At 29.5% G+C, this 20,134-nt stretch overlaps 2 protein-coding genes across 3 annotated transcripts in view; one reads left to right on the top strand and one right to left on the bottom strand.

Annotated features, from left to right (window-relative positions):
- The window catches only part of LOC107455196 (uncharacterized), a 342,163-nt gene that overhangs the window by 57,140 nt on the left and 264,889 nt on the right, over window positions 1–20,134 (top strand). The window contains exon 3 of one of the 2 annotated variants that reach the window (XR_015430405.1): window positions 2,548–2,807. The exons of the other annotated variant lie outside the window; for it this stretch is intronic. The gene's annotated coding sequence lies outside the window, so the exon portion shown is untranslated. Of the gene's footprint in view, window positions 1–2,547; window positions 2,808–20,134 lie in introns of those variants that run through there. 2 annotated transcript variants of the gene reach the window in all.
- The window catches only part of LOC147801877 (uncharacterized), a 165,940-nt gene continuing 158,047 nt past the window's right edge, over window positions 12,242–20,134 (bottom strand). The window contains exon 3 of the mRNA XM_087154952.1: window positions 12,242–13,084. Within this exon, the coding sequence (XP_087011078.1) occupies window positions 12,596–13,084 (489 nt within the window). The 3' untranslated portion in view covers window positions 12,242–12,595. The remainder of the gene's footprint in view (window positions 13,085–20,134) is intronic.

The raw sequence follows: 20,134 nt of genomic DNA, 5'->3' as shown, positions 1-20,134 counted from the left end.
GTTAACCTTCCAATGAGGTGAACCGGGTTCGAATCCCACCGATGGCTGGTCAATTCGTAATCCGCACTCGGCTCGCATCGACCACAGTGCTGGCGTAAAACATCCACAGCAATAGACGGATCATGGGATAGATTCCCCTTGCCGTCAGGCTAACCGTGGGAGGTTTTCGTGGTTTTCCCCTTCATATGGCACAAATGAGGGTTAGTCCTATCAAAGGGTCCTCCACGAAGGAAAATTTCCCCCAATACTTGATTCAGGAGTTCTCTTGTCTTCTGGAGTGGGTTCAAAATTACAAAGCTATGGAGTTGAGCACTGGTAGGAGTAAACCCGAAAACTGGGTCGGCTGTTCAACGATGATTATGAAAGAAAATAAAATTAACCGATATTATTCTCATTCAAAACATGGTAAAATTAAGATTTTTGCTACTGTAAAATAAGGTTTGTTATAGTTTCAATTAAATTGAATGAAGGAGTAGACAAAAATTAAATTGGTTTTATTTCTTATCTTAAAATGCAATGGCAGAAAAGCATACCGTGCATTACTTAATTTGTTCTACCGCTATTCACCTAGGCGTCTGGTTATTTGAGGAAAATAAACCTTAACTGGCGTTTTTAAAGCCTCGTATTTGTGCGGTGTGCTCGTCATTGAGCTCCTAGTCGTTTACTACCCAAGTATTTCCAAGGCACATAAAATCTGGTCTTAACTGCTATTGAGTGGCTATAAAATTTTGGAAGATTTCTCACTTAGCACAGACTGGGGTGGACATGCACACTGAAGAAGAAATATGTGCATATTAGGTTTTTACTTAAAATTTATTTCGTTAATGGCATATTACTCAAATATCAGAATGTTTAATGGAAAACTAACAAAAAATTATTTTACATACAGGATGTTCTGTTAAGACCTCTTTTAATGTACATTCAAAATCTTTATAAAAATAAGGAATAGAATGCATACACAATAGGAATTTCAGAATAATATTTAAACGAGAAAAAAAAAACGTTTTCAAAATCTGATGAATCTCTATTAAATCAAAATCTGTTTAATTGCAGGTTATAATCGTCTTTCTCCTCTAGCAACTAAACAGGTTTTGTATACCCACTGTCCTCGACTGGGATTTTTCAGAATTCGATAATACAGTCAAACCCCGCTGTAGTGAACCTTCAAAGGAACGAAATTTCTGTTCACTATAACCGGGTGTTCACTATATCCGTTACGCAGATAATTTAACTAATGGTTCCCAAACTCCTCCCTTTTATTGCACATTATTCAAATAAGTGACTGGAAAATATTATATAGTAGCAAAAAATGTGTTATTTTTCATTACTCTTCGTCTTGCGTACAAAAAAAATTAGTAATATTTAGCTGATGAGCAATCCTCAACATCAGTTATGGAACACTTCCCGACTCTCAGATAATTTTTCCTGAATTTCTGTTATTCCGTTTTTTAAACCTGTCTAACCAGCCATTTGAGCACATGAAAGTAGTCTCATAAAAACACTTAGCAAATTCATCCACATTTGTCCAGATACAGGAAAATTGCGGCTTCTTCGAATGGTGAACCACTTCAGTAATGCTTCTTCAACATCCTTGTGATCTGCTTTTCTCAACTTATTCTGCCATCTAAATTTTTTTCATGAGCAGAAATTATTAATTGCCTATTTTTTCATATGTTACAAACTTCAGATTTGGATAGTTTATATTCCCTGAAAATATCAAAAAAAATGAAGAAGAAAATCAGTCGAAGACAGAAAAAAGTTCATTATATCCAACTTCCTCACTTTTTTGGTTCACTATATCCACAAAAAATGACATTATGCGTGTATAGCAAGGCAAGGGACCGAACATTTGGTTCACTATATCCGGGAGTTCACTATAAACCATGTTCACTATAGCGGGGTTTGACTGTATTTTTGTTTAACGTTAAAAATAATTAGTGACCTACACTTTTTACAAAACTTTTATATTCAGTATGTACATTCTTGTTACCTAACAAAGTTTGCATTCCATTCAAAGACGAATCAAATTTAACAATGAATTGAGTTGTTTTCTCAAAAACCAACTGAAGTGACTATTTTCAAAGATCTTTCTTAGTGTTGTCACATCATTATAGGATAGACTTTAATATTGTTGACTAAACTTTCATTAAGGAAAAATTTTCTTTGATGTTATTTTATGTTACGTCTCGCCAGTGTGGCACAATGGGCTATTGGTGACGAACTGGAAATATCCCTGAGGATGATCCGAAGACATGCCATTGTAATTTTGATCCTCTGCAGAAGGAATTTCTCCCCTGCTTTGATAGCCCGACGACCTGCGTGCGAGGTCGAGTACTTTACGTCAGAACAGTTTAATGAGGACCGATACCGCGCACCCTAGGTCCTTACGCAAAGTGATTACCTGACCGCAGCTAGTGATGCTTGACTTCGGTGCTCTACTGGGAACCGTGTTTTTACGATCCGTGGGACTTTATCTTATATTTAAATGTTATGTTTTATAAATGTTTTGCAATGTAGGATCAAATTCTATTATTTTCTCTCTTACAGGTTTCATAAGAGACAAGGCTGGCTCACATGAAGCATTTTATGAAAAAGAAACAAACTTTTATTTTAATAGCATTTAACATTGAAATACGTTTACTGTTGAATTTTTATATTAGAATATGCAAAACCCTGTTTAACATTGAAAACATCAGTACAATACTTCTTTTATTTTTGTCGTTTTCACAAAGATCTAAAATACGCAGGTAGAGCTTTATTTTCTTCCTGACTGTTAACGAAAATGTAAAATTCCTTCCTAATTATAATTCCTAGCATAAGTTGGGAAAATAAAAAAAGAATGTAAGGATTGAGTTAAAATTAAACGTAATTATATATTAATATTAATTATTGCCGTGATATTCCCAGATAAGTTATCTTCTGATGGTGTGAGAAGTTTGATAAGCGTTAAAAAATTACCTCATTCTTGACATTAAATTAAATACGAAAAATGGTGTTTTTTAAAAATATAATATAAAGTTTTCCTTAAATTTTGGTTCTTGTCTATTCCGGTGAAAACTATGATAATCAGTTGGCACAACTATTAAAACCAGAATGTATATGAAAGTTCTTTTGTATTTAAAATCTTATTTCAAAATCAGATACCAAATTATTATTTAAATTTGCTGATAAAATGGAGAGGTTTCTCTCTCCAATCTCTTATTATATTTTGCATATATATAATTTTTTTATGTGACGAATCAAAATAGTTTTATTTTTAATATGCAGGTTAGAGTTACTATAATGTTCAAATGGGAACGGAGGTATTTCTAGATTCAGTTACTTTAAAATACTTCACTAGTCTAATACATCCACCGTGTTTTCATATTTCTTAATGTCAAATACCTTTTTGATAGCCCAAAATAAGCACTTTCTTAGTTATTTCTTTCCGTAAAAATGAAGCATTCCAGATCACTTGCACAAAAACATAGACTCGTACTTGAAATTTCTTTTCATCGAGCTCAAGGCAATTATTTACATTTTCCATGAAACATCCTGTTTAGCATTTCATAAAATTAAGAAAATGGACTAAGGCAAGAAATGAAAATAACAGCTCGCACTCCACCTGAGGGAAGATGACTTTCAAAGCAATAACGTCATTTTTTGATTGTAAGTCTGAATTATGATCATATTTGAATACAAATGATGCAATTGCAATATATTTCAATGATGTTTGGTTCGATCAAGTTAATATCAAAAAGTTTCGATTTCATGATATCACTTGAGATGATATATAAATATACATATATACGGTAAAAAATGAATACTTAAAACTAACGAAATGTTTTCTTCATTTTTGACGTTTTGTGGGAAATGATCGAACGTACATTTCGTCATAGTGAGAGCTATCTTCACTTATTCTAGGATATGAATTTCGTCAAAAGCATTAGACCTAACGCTTTTGACGATTTACATGTTTACTCTTTGTCTTTTGCTACATGTCTACTCACATAAATGATTAAGAAATACAGCAAAGAATGAAGGTCATCCGGAAAACGCGTTGCTGCCTGTCAGACAGTTTTAAAAATTAAATAAAAAGTACTGAAAAACTGTTTCTTCAAAAAAGGTTAAAGAAAAAAAAATTACAGTGTTGCTGCAAAAAAAAAATATTTCTGAGAGCCTTTATTTATTCTTTTACCCCTTCAATTATGAAAAGAAGTAATATTATTCCAACATCACTAAAACGATTTCTATAATTTAAATGCGAAGAATTTAAAAGCATACACTGAAAAAAAAACTGGGTAAATGTTTAACCAATACTTGGTGAAAAGTTTCTAATTGCACCATAAATTGGTTAAATGAAAAATTGTTTTATTTAGGTTGCACTATAAATTGGTTAAATGAAAAACTGTTTTATTTAGGTTGCACTATAAATTGGTAAATATGATCGAGAAATACATTCATGGCGCAATTGATTGCACCAAACTTTCATACTATGACAGGCACAAGCTTTAACTGTGACCGATAATTTATTTTTTCACTGTTGACTGATGGTTTATTTTGTTGTCGAAGCTTGCTATCATCTCATGCAAGTTGTCTTTGAAATTATCTATTTCTTTTGTAGGTAAATAAACTTTTCTTATATATTTGCATTAATTACAGTTTATTTCTTTCATATCATCTTTAAAAATTTTGTTGTCTGTTCTGAAAAAATTCAATTTTTAAGAGTTCAATTTCAAGAGTTTCAAATTTCCTCTCGGAAACTATATTCATTGTATGAATAATTATATATTTTAAAATCTATATTAGCTCTTTTTAAGTAAATAAGGAGATAAATCTATTTTATACGCTCAGAAAGTGCAATACCAGTGACAAATAAACGGTAAATACAGCAATCTTAACCAGCATAGATTTCCGCCAAATGTACTGCCGGTGAAAAATTTCAAGCTTCGTGTTTTAATTTCATTTTCCGAACAAAAATAAATGAATAATAGTAAGTACTTTCTGTAAGGATTCAAACTTTTTATCTGTATCTCTGATTCGATTCTGATTTTCATGTTCTATATTGCTCATTTTTGTTTGTAATGTCACATAATTACCCGAATTTTTCTCTATGCATTCTTAAATGACTTAGTAGCAAAATTTGAAAGCGAATTATACTCCGTTTCACCTCAAGCCGTTGTCATGGAAACTGGGTTACTCCTTAAGTTGGTTGGGTGTACAATAGGAAAGAAGTAAAGAAAGTGGCCTATATTGAGTTTAAAGAAAACAAAGAGCTAATTTTTTGTATTCGCCAAGAAATTTTGAACAAAATACCGACAAGAATAAGATTTTTTTATAGCATTTAGAAATAAGTTGATTTCTTATTCCGATTTTTTTTAAAGAAAGAAACAGATTTTCTTATTAATATTTTTCAGCTAAGGGAAACAAATTTTAAATGAAACAAAATATCGTATTAAGAAGGTAATAAATTTTTTTTATTGAATCAAAATAAAAAAAAAAAATACTTAAATGCTCATAAATGCTTTGCCTTCTCTACTTATTTTTCCATGCAATCTTTTTTTTTTTTGTAGATTTATGTAAATTAATTTAGCCAACATTGGTGTTTTGTGAGGGGGGAATAAGTCAACATAAACATGAAATAGAATGTTTTCATTGATCATGAAAAAGGTCATACGCATTATTTATAATATTTAAATTTTTTAAAGTAATATTTTTTTGAAAAGTTTTTTTTTTTTTAATTATGAAATTTTTTCTTATTCTGAAATATATCTGTTTCTATGAAACAAAAGAATTTTAGTAAAAAAGACAATCCTCAGAAACAGTATACATGTGGATCTTAATACCATCCATATGAATACTGCTTGTGTGTTTATCAGCTGCCATATCCCGCCCTCTTAGACTCAACACAAACTCTTTGATCTATTCAAGTTCCTTCTGCAATCTTTTTACGGGGTCACCCTGCATAAAATTCAATTCACAATTTTTCATAATTTTTCATGAGGAGAAATTCTACGTTGGTACTTGGGCTCATTTTATCAGCAAAAATTAAAATAATAATAATAATTTAAAACATCAGAACCTTCCTTTCCAGGATCTCTGTGGGTGAAAGGAGGCTTGAGATAAAAATATACCCCCCCCCCACCCGTATAAATAGTTGATCTCGAAATATTTTTCAAATGGTGAAATGTTTTAAATTTTTTTTACATAAGACCAACAATTTCTCAATTTTTTTAATATTGTATTTTTAAAAAAGAACTTAAACTTTGACTCGCTTTGATTGATCTTTCTATGTTTTTAAAAAAAGTAAGGATTCAAGTTTAGAGTTATTTCAAATCTTATACATTTTATTAGCATAAATTGCATAATTTATGATCTTCTTTCATTAGCACAAAGGCACCAACAATTTCAATACTTCAAGTCAGGAAAGAGACTTAGGAAAAAATATTGTTATAGCCAGTGCCAAACCTATTGATAAAAATATTTAATTTGCGAAATTAACAAAATTCTAGAAGGTTATAAACAGTTTTTTCAAACTTCAAGAGTTCCAGTTTCAAGAACAGCTTACAAACAAGGAATGTGTTTCAAGTTTTACGAAAGAAAAACTTGTGTTTGGAAAAACAATTATTATTTTTTGAAAAGGCTCCAAAGTTTTATTTGTGTGTAATCTTTTTAAATCTTGTTGTGTTTCTTAAGTAAGAGGTTAAATGTGTTGTAGTTAAAATAACAGCACAATAAAATCTTTTAGATAATTATCCTCTGTCAGAATATAAATATTGGAAAGACAGTGTCGTCCCCAAACATCAATTATTTGATCATGAATAAATATTTAAATGTGAATCATAAAATTTTTGTGTGAAGTACTTAGTGTTATAGTTAGAATCTGAAAGCTGTAAAGCCCTTTTAAATAAGTTTTAGTTCAAGTTATGTATTTTAATTTATATGTCATAATCTGCAAATAAAACTTTTCCAACTGAGTGAAAATTTGTCCAGGCTAGGAATCAAATTTGGAACCTTAGACCAAAACAATACCTTGCAAAACATGAACTGACTCTGAAAACCCTATAAGCATCAGTAACCTGATCTATGAAAATGGTATAAATCGCTAATAATGAATATGTAATAAAAATATTGCTTTTTCTCAAATACTCACCACCATTTACTAATTTGTATGAAAATGACAGTAATTTTTTTCCAAACTGAGTAAAATTTTAATTTTTTTTATCAAGTAGTAAATTATGTTTTCAATAAAGTAATTTAGTTATATGGTAAATTTTAATTCAGATGAGGCAGAGTAAATCAAGAAATTTAGTATCTTATTAAAATATTGAAAATTATTTTCAAATGATCCCAAATTTCTAAACTGTGAACATTGAGGCATATGCAAGTATAACTTTTACTTTAAATTACTGTAAATTAAAAATAAATTAGAACTGAATGCACTTAGTAGCAAAAACATACTATTTATCATACTTTTGAGTGAATATTTTGTACTTTTCTCATGAATGCTGTGATAAGCATAAAAAGAACAGTATGTTTAAATTTTTAGATTTTGCATAAAAATTATTGCATTCTGTCTATGTATACAGACATCAAAGTGATTGAAAATGAATAAATTATGTTTGAATATTGATCTGGATCTGTATATTTTTGTCAACGTTATCTGCATATTTTGATAGCGTTATGTAATATTACATAACGCATCTAAAATAAATAGTTATTTTATTTTTATAGATTTAAATAATTAAATTATAGTTTGATTGATATGAATTTGATTTAAATAATCTTCTCTTTCTTATAAATACTCAATAATGATGCTAACTTTCTCTGCTTTTTGGCACTTTAAAAATATTTAATAATGGTGCCGCCTTAAACTGCTTCTTAGCAGTTTAAAAACACCTAATAATAGTGCAACCTTCCTCGCTTTTATTTCACTTCAAAAATATCAAATCATGGTGCAACCTTCCATTGCTTTTAGTTCCCTTTAAAACATTTATTTTTGGTGTAACCTTTCGCTGCTTTTAGACTCTTTCAAAATACCCATTTTTGGTGCAACCTTCTCTCTATGTTTGGAGCTAGTGAAAGCACCAATATATAGTAAAACTTAGCACCACTATATGCAGTTAGCAAATGAATATCAATGTTTGGCGCAACATAGCTCGAAATTTTTACAGTGTAATACTGCCTTTTTTAAAAAACAATTTTGTCTTTTTGTAGCAACAATGAGCTTTGACAATGGGCATGGTTTTTACCGAAAATTCTTTTGCTAATCTATGGCTTCGTTAATAAATTCCTAAAATTAATTTTGGTAAAATAAGTCGGACTCCTTATATGTAAAATAGTCTTACAATTAGTTTTGATATTTTTTAAAAAAATTACTAAGCTTGAATCTCTGTTATAGTTTGGATGTGTTAGAAGAATTTAAAATTACAGGATTAAAATTTAATTTAGTATTAAATGTGCATTATTTATCTTTAATAACGGTATGCTCGATTAAGTTTCAAAATGACGCAAAAAAAAAAATTCATTATCAAAAGTTTCTGTTATATAATGCAGTAAGCAGTGCTTAGATTTTAGTTAAATGAAGCTAACATTTCTTAAATATGCATAAAATTTTCTGAATATAATAAAACACTGTATTCTTTATAACTTATATATTTATTTTTTTGTACTATATAATTTTATAGTTGACAAATTGCAAATTTTTAGCATAATACCAGAAAGAGCGTTGTTTCAACTGATATTCTTAAATATACAGGGTGTTTATAAAGTCCCGGACATATTTTGATGTTTAATAACTCATAAAATAATAAAGATAGCTTAAAATTAAGTACATAAATGGTTAGATAGACTCAAAAAGTTTCATGACCCTTGTCAATGAACTTCCACGTGTGCCCCCTTCGTCGCACGGAGAATATCAAGTCGATAGTCAATTTCACGGCAGGTAGCGGCAAGCATGTCGGCATCCACAGAGGCTATTGCGGTTGTAATTCTGGCTTTTAGGTCATCAATGTTCGACACGATCCTCCTGTAAACATTGTCCTTTATAAATCGCCAAAGAAAAAAGTCCAGCGGCGTTATATCAGGTGATCTGGGTAGCAAAGGAATTGGACCTCCTCGCCCAATCCATCTTCCTGGAAAATGGTCATTCAAAGAACTACGAACGATGATACCCCAATGAGGTGGTGCACCATCTTGTTGCAAAAAGACATGTTTCTGAAGCTCTTCTAGTTGTGAAAATACGAAGGTATCATCGAATACGAAGGTATATGTGAGTGTCATAGTTCGTAGTTCTTTGAAAGACCATTTTCCAGGAAGATGCATTGGGCGAGGAGGTCCAATTCCTTGGCCACCCAGATCACTTGATATAACGCTGCTGGACCTTTTCTTTGGAGATTTATAAGGGACAATGTTTACAGGAGGATCGTGTCGAACATTGATGACCTAAAAGCCAGAATTACAACAGCAATAGCCTCTGTGAATGCCGACATGTTTGCCGCTACCTGTCGTGAAATTGAATATCGACTTGATATTCTCCGTGCGACGAAGAGGGCACACGTGGAAGTTCATTGACAAGGGTTATGAAACTTTTTGAGTCTATCTAACCATTTATGTTATTAATTTTAATCTATCTTTATTATTTTATGAGTTATTAAACATCAAAATGGGTCCGGGACTTTATAAACACCCTGTATAAAATTCATTATTTAAATGTTTAAATCATTTAATCATGAAATATTCTATTAAATAATGTGAATCGCTTTTTAAATAACTCTTTTTTTCTTTACTTCGGGTAGTTTTTTCGCAGTATTTATAATCAAAGTCTGCATTTTTGTATTAAAGGAGAGGGGTTAAACGCGTTTGTGTTGATTTATTTAATAAACATGTTTTGAAGCGTTTTGTACTCTCACTAAAACTGTGCCAATAAATTTACTGTTCTTATTACGATATATTTAAAAATATCTATTTTAAAATTATTTCATAATTTTATCGTTATTGACCGTTCTTGAATTGTTAAATTTTTTGAGCATGTTAATCTAACCTTAATGTGGTACTAACCATTTCTTAAATACCTTTTAAACGATTTTTCTGAAATTATAATCCGCAAGATAATTAAAGGCAAAATCATAGTATGAGAAATAATATCTTTCATGTAGAAATGCTTTTGAAGAATTTAATGAAAGCTTCCAGTCAACGAAGATTTTTAGTATCGGCAAAGTCCACTTATGTCAACGTCTCATCGTCAAAGTTTCATTGAATGCCATCTTATGACAAATATTTATGTGAGAACCTCAGTGGCTCCAATGTGGTGATTCAAATCCCACCGATGGTTAGTCGATAAGAATTCTGCTCCTGACCTGCACCGACTTAAAATATCGTCAGTGGTAGACTCTCCATGTAACTTTAATGTCCTCCATGAAGGACCCTTATACTTAATCCAGAAGTTGTTTCCTGAGTTAGGTAAAAATTTCAAGACTGCGAATTGAACATTGATAGTCGTAATTCCAAAAATGTGTTTGGCTGTCAGTTATAAAAATATGCGATCTATTTACAACATTTTAAAGCGGGAACTACTTTTATTCTTTGACATCACAAACATGAAAGCCTTTAAAAGGGTTGTTGCAAAGCAAGATCATTAAGGCAAAATAATTATCCACTTTTAGCCTTCTTTTAAAAATATATCAGATTTATTAGCTATTGTATTTGGTGTAAAACATTTGTTAAACATTAAGATAGTGTCACATTAGTATTCCTTACGAATTTTCTACAACATCAAAGATATATTACAATGGTATGAATGTTTATAGTTAAATTAGAATTAAAAAAAGCTCCTAGTGCAGATATTTTTTAGTCCTGGCAATTAGTACATACTGTACTAATAAAATATATGACAGAAGCGTTTCAATATTTTCTAAAAAACAAAAACATTTTGACAACACTTTTCAAAAGGAAAAAAAAACTCTTTTAAATCGATAAAAGCGCACTCATTGGCTCTAGTTTTAGAGAAATTGGAAATAACGAGAAATTTTTCGCAAAGACGTGCATATAATATAAAAGCTATAGGGCAGATAACCAAAACTTGGTGCAATAATTTGGGTGATTAATTTCTATTACCTAATTCCTATAAACGTCTTTCTATTACCATCTATTAAAAAAAAACTAAAATTATATGAAATAATGACCAATGTTTTGAAAATCAGGGTTTTTGGGGTGCGTTTTTTTTTTTATATGAAATAAAAAAAAAATTTCTGCTTAAAATGCTTTGAAAATATCTTATGTTCTTTTACAATACGGGTGTAACAAAAGAGAGTCATCAATGAAATAAACAAGTATGAAAATTTTGGTAGCAATAAAGTTGATATGTATAAAAATAAGTCCTCTGTAAATTTCGTGATGAAAACTTTGTATCAAACATAAAATGGGCAAACTATCGAAAAATCCATAAGTCAAGATGATTTTAGAAGCAATTAAAAAGATTAACATTTAATTTGCTCTATTGCTTTAAAAAATGGATTTCTTGATATGTTGTTCATTGAAGGATCAGAGTATAGGGTATGGATCAGAGTATGGTAAAAGTATGGGGTTGGTCATTTAGTCTAATTGATGTAAAACTAGAGTTGATTAACGCAATTTAATACTAAAATAAATATTTTAAAAACTCTAATAATTAATTTGATTAAAAATCCGATTCATTAATCACATTGATTAATTAAGAAAAGCAAATCTTTATTGTCTCAATTATTAACTATTTTAAAGCTTTTATGAAGTAACAGCAGAATTTCATTAATCGAGACTAATGAAAAAACTCCTCTCATTCGCATTTTGGTATTAAATTCTGCGCCAAATAGTATGTTGAGAATTCAATAAAAGATATTGACAGATTTGGTTGAAAAACAAACAAATTGAGAATACAAATTTGAAAAATTATTGAATAAGATTTGTTAATAGAATATAGTTTTAGCCTTTTTTTAGATTTAAATTTGCTACATCGTAAATAAAAACTTTGAAAGATTAATATTAAGAGGAAACAATTTAATTTCAGAAATCGTAAAATTATATCTCACTTATTCTAAAAGTTCTGGGAGGTTCTTTGTAAACTAATTAGTTAATATAATTATTTTTATGAAATTTTAAGTTATTTTAAGTTATTTTTAAGTTAAACTAGTATTTATTTTTTGACGCAGTATTAATATATTTTGAAACAAGTTGTATAAAATAATTTTTCTTACTAAAATGATAAAAATTAAAAGAAACTATTGAGTGATATGTCATCAAATATATTTTATTTACAATCAACAGCTTTCTAATTTCCTTAAAATTCTCAAATATCGCTTAAAATTCCATCAGCATAAAAAAATATGGTAACAGTTCAAATGAAGTATATAAATTAAGTAAAGAAAATATATGGCCAGAAAAACAGATGTTCAGTGTAAAATATTCAAGCATTATTAAAAAAAAAAAAAAATGAAACTCAAATCACTTGGCAAACATAGAGGGAGACACAATAAAAACCCAAATGAAATAAATGTTAAGTGTCCGGGAACCAACATCTTAGTAACACATAATTGTCTTTTGAATGTGATTTAACAATGAAAAAAATGCACCGGTATATTTATCACTGATGATTTGATTCGTCAAGTTCTTGATTCATAATGTCCACACAGATACAGTTTCTCGTTACTTGAAGAGGAGATATTGTGTTGATTTTAATTTGGCTATACTGCATTATTTCTTCTCGTCTCTCTTGACTAGAACAACTTAACGATTCTGACTGAGGTCTCTCAATATCTTCAGGTATTCGACTATTTGACTGGCTGTTTTCAGAAATATTTTGGTTAGATTTCATATCTAGATCCTCTAAAGATAAACCATTGCTTAATTCACTACTCGATAGTTTACCGTTGTTTATTTGAGCAGAATGATTTATCGCTCCTTCTTCGGCATTTGCTGGAGTTGCTCCGTTCTCTTTAGATTTTAAAGATTTGGATTTTCCTTTACATCCTCCACTCTTTTCTGGAGTGTGTTTATGCTCAGCAGCTTCAGCTGAGGAGATATTTTCAAGTTTTTTCCATTTTGTTCGTCTATTTTGAAACCATATTTTAACCTGAAATAGAAAACAAATTCGTTAATTTTGAAAGAGGTTTTTTGAAACAATCATCTTTCATATCAATAGGAATGATTTAGCAAGCATCATTGTATCGATAGTTTTATTTTACTTCCTCAATGCTTCTTATATAAATATTGATGCTTAAGTATATGAAAATTTACACAGAGGATAAAAAATCTGTCAAAATCACTATACTTGGATAGAAAAGACATTTCTAGTAAAATAAATCACAATTCTAAAAATTAAACCCAAGTACATGGTATTTAAATTATTCATATGGTAATTTTACCGTACGCTGCTGTTACTCTTTCTAAAATTATATTTCTTATTACAATACATTTAGTAACAAATATGAATCTCAAGAGTAAATGTAACCAAATAAATAGTTTTTATGCCATGCTCTAAAGTATTACAATTAAATGACCAAAATGATCTTCAGAATTATGAGAAATTTTCCGTTTAATTTGGTAATTTTCACTCTTTGATGTCCTTGCCCCTTACCGAAAAAAAGGGCAATAAATTATTTACACTTCTACGATTTATTTAAAATGACAGCTTATTTAATTGCCTGATAGGAATTGGATGACTGATTTCTTTTTTTAATATAATTTCTCAATTTTAACAAGGGTTAAAGAAACAAGGATGATCGCTTTAATTAAATTGTTTTACAGATACTGAACTCAGATATATTATACCATGGTGACCGTTCTATCTTTCATGTGGTAGTGGGACTTATTTACTCACATATGTGGATTTCTTTGTAAACACAAAGAACGGGTTAAAGACTCTTTTCAGCTAGAAAAATAGATAGCACAATTTTACGAAAGAGAGCTAGAATACACATGGAATGTTAAAGAGGAACCTAATACAAAAACGTTTCTGAGCGGTTAGCGGAATAAATACCACACGGCAATGCTCAAGTAAAACATCCATATATTATTAGGGTCCCCATTGCTGCAAGGTGTTGTATTCTGCCAAATGATCAGGAGTGTAAATGTAATGCAATATCTTTGTGTCGAAGTTTTATTCTATCTGTTCTACAATTTGACAAGAGCAATTATTTGTAATAAGCACATGATCATATATATGTTTCTAAGCCGAATTTATATATTTTTCGTTATACATCTATAGTTACACTTTCGAACCCGCTATCTGCATTTTAAATAGCATTTGGCGTAAAGACGACACTGGCTTAAAAATAATTTTAAAAAAAAATCATTACCATTCTAAGAATTTATTTTATTTCTACGCATACATATGCAGGCTTGTGAGCTCATTTCAAAAGACGAGTCATTATAGCTCTTGTGAAGGTGAAGAACAGATAGCAAAAGTTAGAGAAGAACGTATAAAAGATTGGGACATTCGAACCAGCTGCCTCAAAACTTTCATTTTTGGTGGTTGGGAGAGTCCTGATGTAGTAATTTTACAATTCAAACTGTACTAGCTCAAACTATCATCTCACTGTTAAAATTACCTACTTTTGATTGAAATAACCTAATTTTACAGCATTTGCTCCCGAACAGCATGGTATTAAAAACCATATTTTATTGTTGATTTTACCGGAAAGTTATTACCAAAGCGCTTTGGTAAAAATTACCTGGTTTCTTTGGTGTTCTCATAGAGCCGGAAACACGGTAAAATTGACTATATTCCGGTAGGTTTGATCATACTTTTTTTCTCAGTGTACCTTAATATTAGACATGATAGCTACGCTATACAAACTACTTTTTACTGTCATTTTATCTATGTACATAATCTTTTAAGAGGGATATTAAAGCCATTTAACACATCAAAATGTTGAGAATTGACACCAATTTAATTTGAAAAAGCTTATCTGAGTTTCATCATAGTGAAATATTTTGCAAAAGAAATCTAGTAAAGTGCTAAACAAAAACATGAAGCGCAAAAAGTTATATTTCTTCTGAAAATTTGGGGGGGGGGGACATTATTTCAAAATATCTTGTCAATATTTCTAATACCAGTAAGTATCACTGCCAGTGTTCAAAAATAGATTAATATCAGCCACTTTTGGAAATTAAATATATTAATAAAAATTATATAAAATAATTTAAAAAACAGGAGCAGTGTTTCTCATACTTATGACTTTTGTGTACCCTTTCTAAATTTTTCGTAATGCTTGTGTACCACTAGTAAAAAAATGAATGTATTTTTTTAAAAATATGTTTACTTTTCTTTTTTGGTACAAAAGTTTCGGTAAAAAATTCTTACATTTTGGTAAAAAATTCTGTGTTAGAGGGATAAAAATTAAATTTTATAAAAATAATCTAAATAAGTAGAATTTATTACAAACCTTTACTATTAAAAAATTGCACAAAAGTTAAAAATCAAAACTGACTATTAACACCACTAATTATAAACTGTTAACTCTGCAAAGAAAAACCGAAAGAAAAATACGTAATCGCAAATTTTCATGGTTGGTTTTGTTTTTAAATAAAATTTTTTTAAATTTTCGTTTAAGCAATCGTTTAGTTAATTAATTTAAGATATTTCACATAAGAAAGCGTACCCCCACTAAACTGTTCCCGAACCCCTGGGGGTACGCGTACCACTCTTTGGGGAACACTGCACTAGAGCATATAACTGACGTTACTAACAAGATAAAAAAAACACTCTGTATCAATTAAACCTAGCAGACAAAAAGTGCAGAACTTTTTAAGTAAAATATATTTTGTTGTATTTACAGTACTCACTATCTTAATGTTTGTTTGTTTAGCTGTAGTTTACAAACATATATTTTATAAAAGTACTATGATCACCTCAGAACTACTTATGTACTTAAGATTCGATAATTTTGATGATTAAGTAAAACAACTTTTTTTGAAACTTCCAATAATATCTAATATTCCTTGAATGTCATGATCAAGATTTGTCAAATGTAATTAATCACTCTTAAAACTGTTTTTGAATATTTTATTAAGACTTTCAGATGATTTTCAACAGATATGAACTGTAAAAAGGGATCGTTTTCATAGATTGAGGACGACGAACTTAACTATTTTTAAAACTAAAAGATGCCAGATTAAGGTTGATTTTTACTAACACGGATCTGCTGTTTCAAGTTATGATGATAGATGTTCACACAGTCCTATCGATCTTTACAGGTGCTATTAACGACGCATCTGGCAAAAGATTTAGGAAACTTTTTTCTCTCTCGTTTCTTTGTGAGTTGAAACTGCCACTGATGGTTGGGCATGAAGCCAACTGGCAAGATGAGGTGCCCCGACTTGTTTTTATAGTGTCCATTTACAGCCAAATGTTCCAAAATTAAACCTTTTTTATTTTATGACAGATACTAAATTTGAGAGTAATACTTAGGGTTGACACATTTTTTTGAACATTATTGCTTTACCTAACGTGATACAACTATGCTTTTGAACAGTGAACATTGTACACGTCGAAAAATATTCGTCCAAGGTACTTTTTTTTCTTACGTTTATATGATATTTTTTTTATATATATAAACAAACTACATTGACAACTACTAACACATACTACGGAAAACTAACAGATGCACGAGAAATAATAAAATTTGTTATATATAGTTTCAAACGTCTTTACACTCAAATATGATCTGAATAAGTAATACTTTAAAGGGTTAGAATCCCAGCGTTAGTTTATTATGTGAATTTTGCTCTCGGCTCGTATCGACCACAATGCTGACATAGTTATTTTATAGATTGCTTTGTTAAAATAACAGTTTTTTTTTGTTAAAATATCAGAGTTTCTATGTTAAAGGACAGTACTTATCTGCTTAAAAAACAGGCGTCCGTTAATATAATTTTTCCGTGAAATAAACGGTATTATACAAGCACACCAGCTGACAGTTTTTACTGAAAATTGAGCAGATTTTTTTACATTGTACAGTCATCAAACTTTCCTACTAAATTTTTTTTAATTTGTTATTTCTCAGTAATATCAAGTAAAATTCTTTATAATTTAAAACGTTTTCAGCTATGATTTAAGTTACAAAATAATGAGCATTATTTTTAGCAAAACGTTATACATTATTGAACTAGTCTCGTAATTAATTTTGCTGATACTCCAAAAATCAGTGAAGATTATCAAAAGTTTGAAGGACCTCCGAACTGAACAATTCAGAAGACTATATTTAGAAAAATTATGTTAAATTTCTTCGCATAAATAACGGTTAGCACAAATTTATCACCATATCTTCAACATAAAAAAATTTAAATCTTTTGCTTGAATCAGAGGTTTTACAAGTTGTTTTAATTGTAAATTTTTGTAATGTATAATAATAATTTTGATTGCATAATAAATTGACCTGAACAATAATTAGTAATTATTCATAATTATTTTATTCATAATTATTTACAGATTTTTTACATACTCATTAAGTTTAATTCAGTTGTAAGTTAAGAAATTTAATACTTTAATTTTTTGTTTCAGAGAGGTTTTTACAGATGAATTGTGGAAGAGATTTTATGAACAACATTTGGGAGTAATTAAATAATTTTAAATTGGTAACAGACTTCTAGCTTATTAAAAATGAATTAAGTATTTTATGTAAAATTTCTGAAGAGACATTTAGAGTTTTTTTATAAATATAGAGGGTTGACAAAAAGGAATTTTATGTTTTTAAAACTATTTTCATGCAATACAATCAGAGATATAAGAAATTAAATATACCAAGCTTTTTATTCTTTTAGTGACTCTTGGTTCGTTTCACACATTTTCTAGATTCACGCTGTTAATGAATTTCTTGCATAACAGTGGCTCCGAAACAACACATAAAACGAAATTGTATTAAGTGACGTCATGCGTAAAAACTACAACATTAAAATCAGCTAATAAAGATTGGATGTTTGAAAAAATGAGTATATTATTTATTGCAATATTAATTTATTTATGCTAACCTTTATATCAGTTCTTAAGAGTTTTTTTTTTCCCAATGCCCACCTATGTTAACTTCCGTCAATTCAGGCATATACAGGGCGATTTTGTTGGCCTCTCTTTCAGGGGCACCATATATTAGGTGGGCCAACGTCACTCCCACAGTGAGGACAGATAGTACAGAGAAGAAGAGAACATTCATGCCTTGCCCGGGATTCGAACCCAGAACCTTTCTGGTGCAAGGACAGTTCCCTGCCCCCTACACACACCGGTCGGCGTGTTATTTAGGTAGCATTGTAGATTTTTGTTAAAATATAAAAACATCAGTTAATATTTTGTTATAAATTTGGTCATTTGAATTTTCGATTCAAACTCGAGATGGAATAAAATATTTAATGAAGTTTTTTAAAAAGTAGAAATTATTATTAATCGTGGAATAATGTAAAGTAATCAATATAATGTAATAATCTAATATAATCAATGCAATCAAAAATGTAATCAATAATACTCTAATTATTAAACTTATTATTTATTTATTTTTATTTAAACTTGCATGAAATTGAAAGCAAACTTTGAAACTTTGCGATGGCTTAAATTATTCAACTGTACGATATAATCTTCTAATTTCTGTCGCACCTTTGTTTTATACTTCAATATATATATATATATATATATTTTAATAAGTCTACTTGAGATAAACTATTTTAATTTCAATAAGGACAATTTATATCAAAATATAACTTTGGTTTAATCCCCGTAGTTTGCTTAAAACTGTAATTAAAGAAATATTTTATTGAACTTGAAAAAATAGTTTGATTTTTTTTATAACTTGCATAAGGTTCTATGTAATATTCTTGAACCATACCAACTATGTACCCTTGCTTACATTATCTTAACGTAAGAGAAATCACAGCAACAAGAGTACAATGCATAGTTAAAAAAATATTATAAGTGGGTTAGTATCTGATAATAAAGTGTTCCATCCTTAACAATTTTTTAAATTACAAACTCTACATTTATGTGTTTCAGCTAAAGTGAAATTAGATACAGAGGAATTCGAAATAAAAAGTATGAAATTAAAAATTAAAATATTTTATTCGACAAACTGATGTTTATCATAAGTTATATAAATTTACTAATAGCTCTATAAATGAATTTACATATTTAATATGCTTAGTCACTCTAATGCCTTTTAAATGATCTTCACATGTTTTCAATTATCTGTGTCGTTTAAACAGTTTTTTTAAGCAAGTAGGAAACCTTTTTTTACTGTTTTCATCTATAAAGAATAAGAAAAAGTGGCGTCAAATCCTTTCTTTGTTGATCAAGTGCCAAATGTACCACTCTATTTGAGTTGTTTGAAAAACTATCTGACTTTCTTGCCACTGTTGTCAGGATCGCAGTTTTAATTAATGATACGAATGTCGTTAATTGCCTTTTCTGCCAACCATCTACAGAATTAAGCAAGATAAAGAAAGAGTTTTGATCCTCCCATATTAAAGTTTTCTCACTCAATCGAATGTCAATTTTACAGCTCTTATTTTAGAGAGGGTGGTTTTTACGAAGATTTAAAAGTATTTGCATTTTAAGAAATTTTTTCTCATAAACTAATTTAATGAATTATGATTAAAACATGAAAAAAGTAAAGGAATACAATAATTGTTTAATTTAAACGAAAATAAGCAGATAAAAATTAAAACACCGGTGCAGTGATGTAAAAGTTGCGATGCCCAAACTTTTAAGGTAATATACACAGAATATTTTCAAATATAAATATAGTTTCAGCAAAAGCTTGTCTTTCATTACTTCTTGTAACAGCTGCTTTCTGAATCTATTGAAAACGCTGGAGATTTTTTAATTCGTATTTTTAAAATGAAATGTAACATTCTTCACAATAGTGCATTATAACAAGGAAATAATGCATTATAACAAGGAAATTTAAAATAGTGCATTATAACAAGGAAATTCGAAGACACTTTTCAATGTTAACAAACGGCACTATATCTGTCCTTAATATTAACCTATAATATTTTAATAGGGTCACGTATTATATTACCTAGGTTAAGTGTACCCAACCAGAGGAAATAATTATAGACCCCATAGGGGGTACAAAACGTGACCCTAAAGTTTACCATGTATGTATATCTAAAATAGAGTTGCGTAAATCTTTAAAAT

The sequence above is a fragment of the Parasteatoda tepidariorum genome, chromosome 11, assembly GCF_982258835.1.
Source record: "Parasteatoda tepidariorum strain Cologne lab strain chromosome 11, Ptep-v5.0, whole genome shotgun sequence".
Taxonomy (NCBI): domain Eukaryota; kingdom Metazoa; phylum Arthropoda; class Arachnida; order Araneae; family Theridiidae; genus Parasteatoda; species Parasteatoda tepidariorum.
Note: the sequence above shows the minus strand (reverse complement) of the source record. Positions and strands in the feature narration are given on the sequence as shown.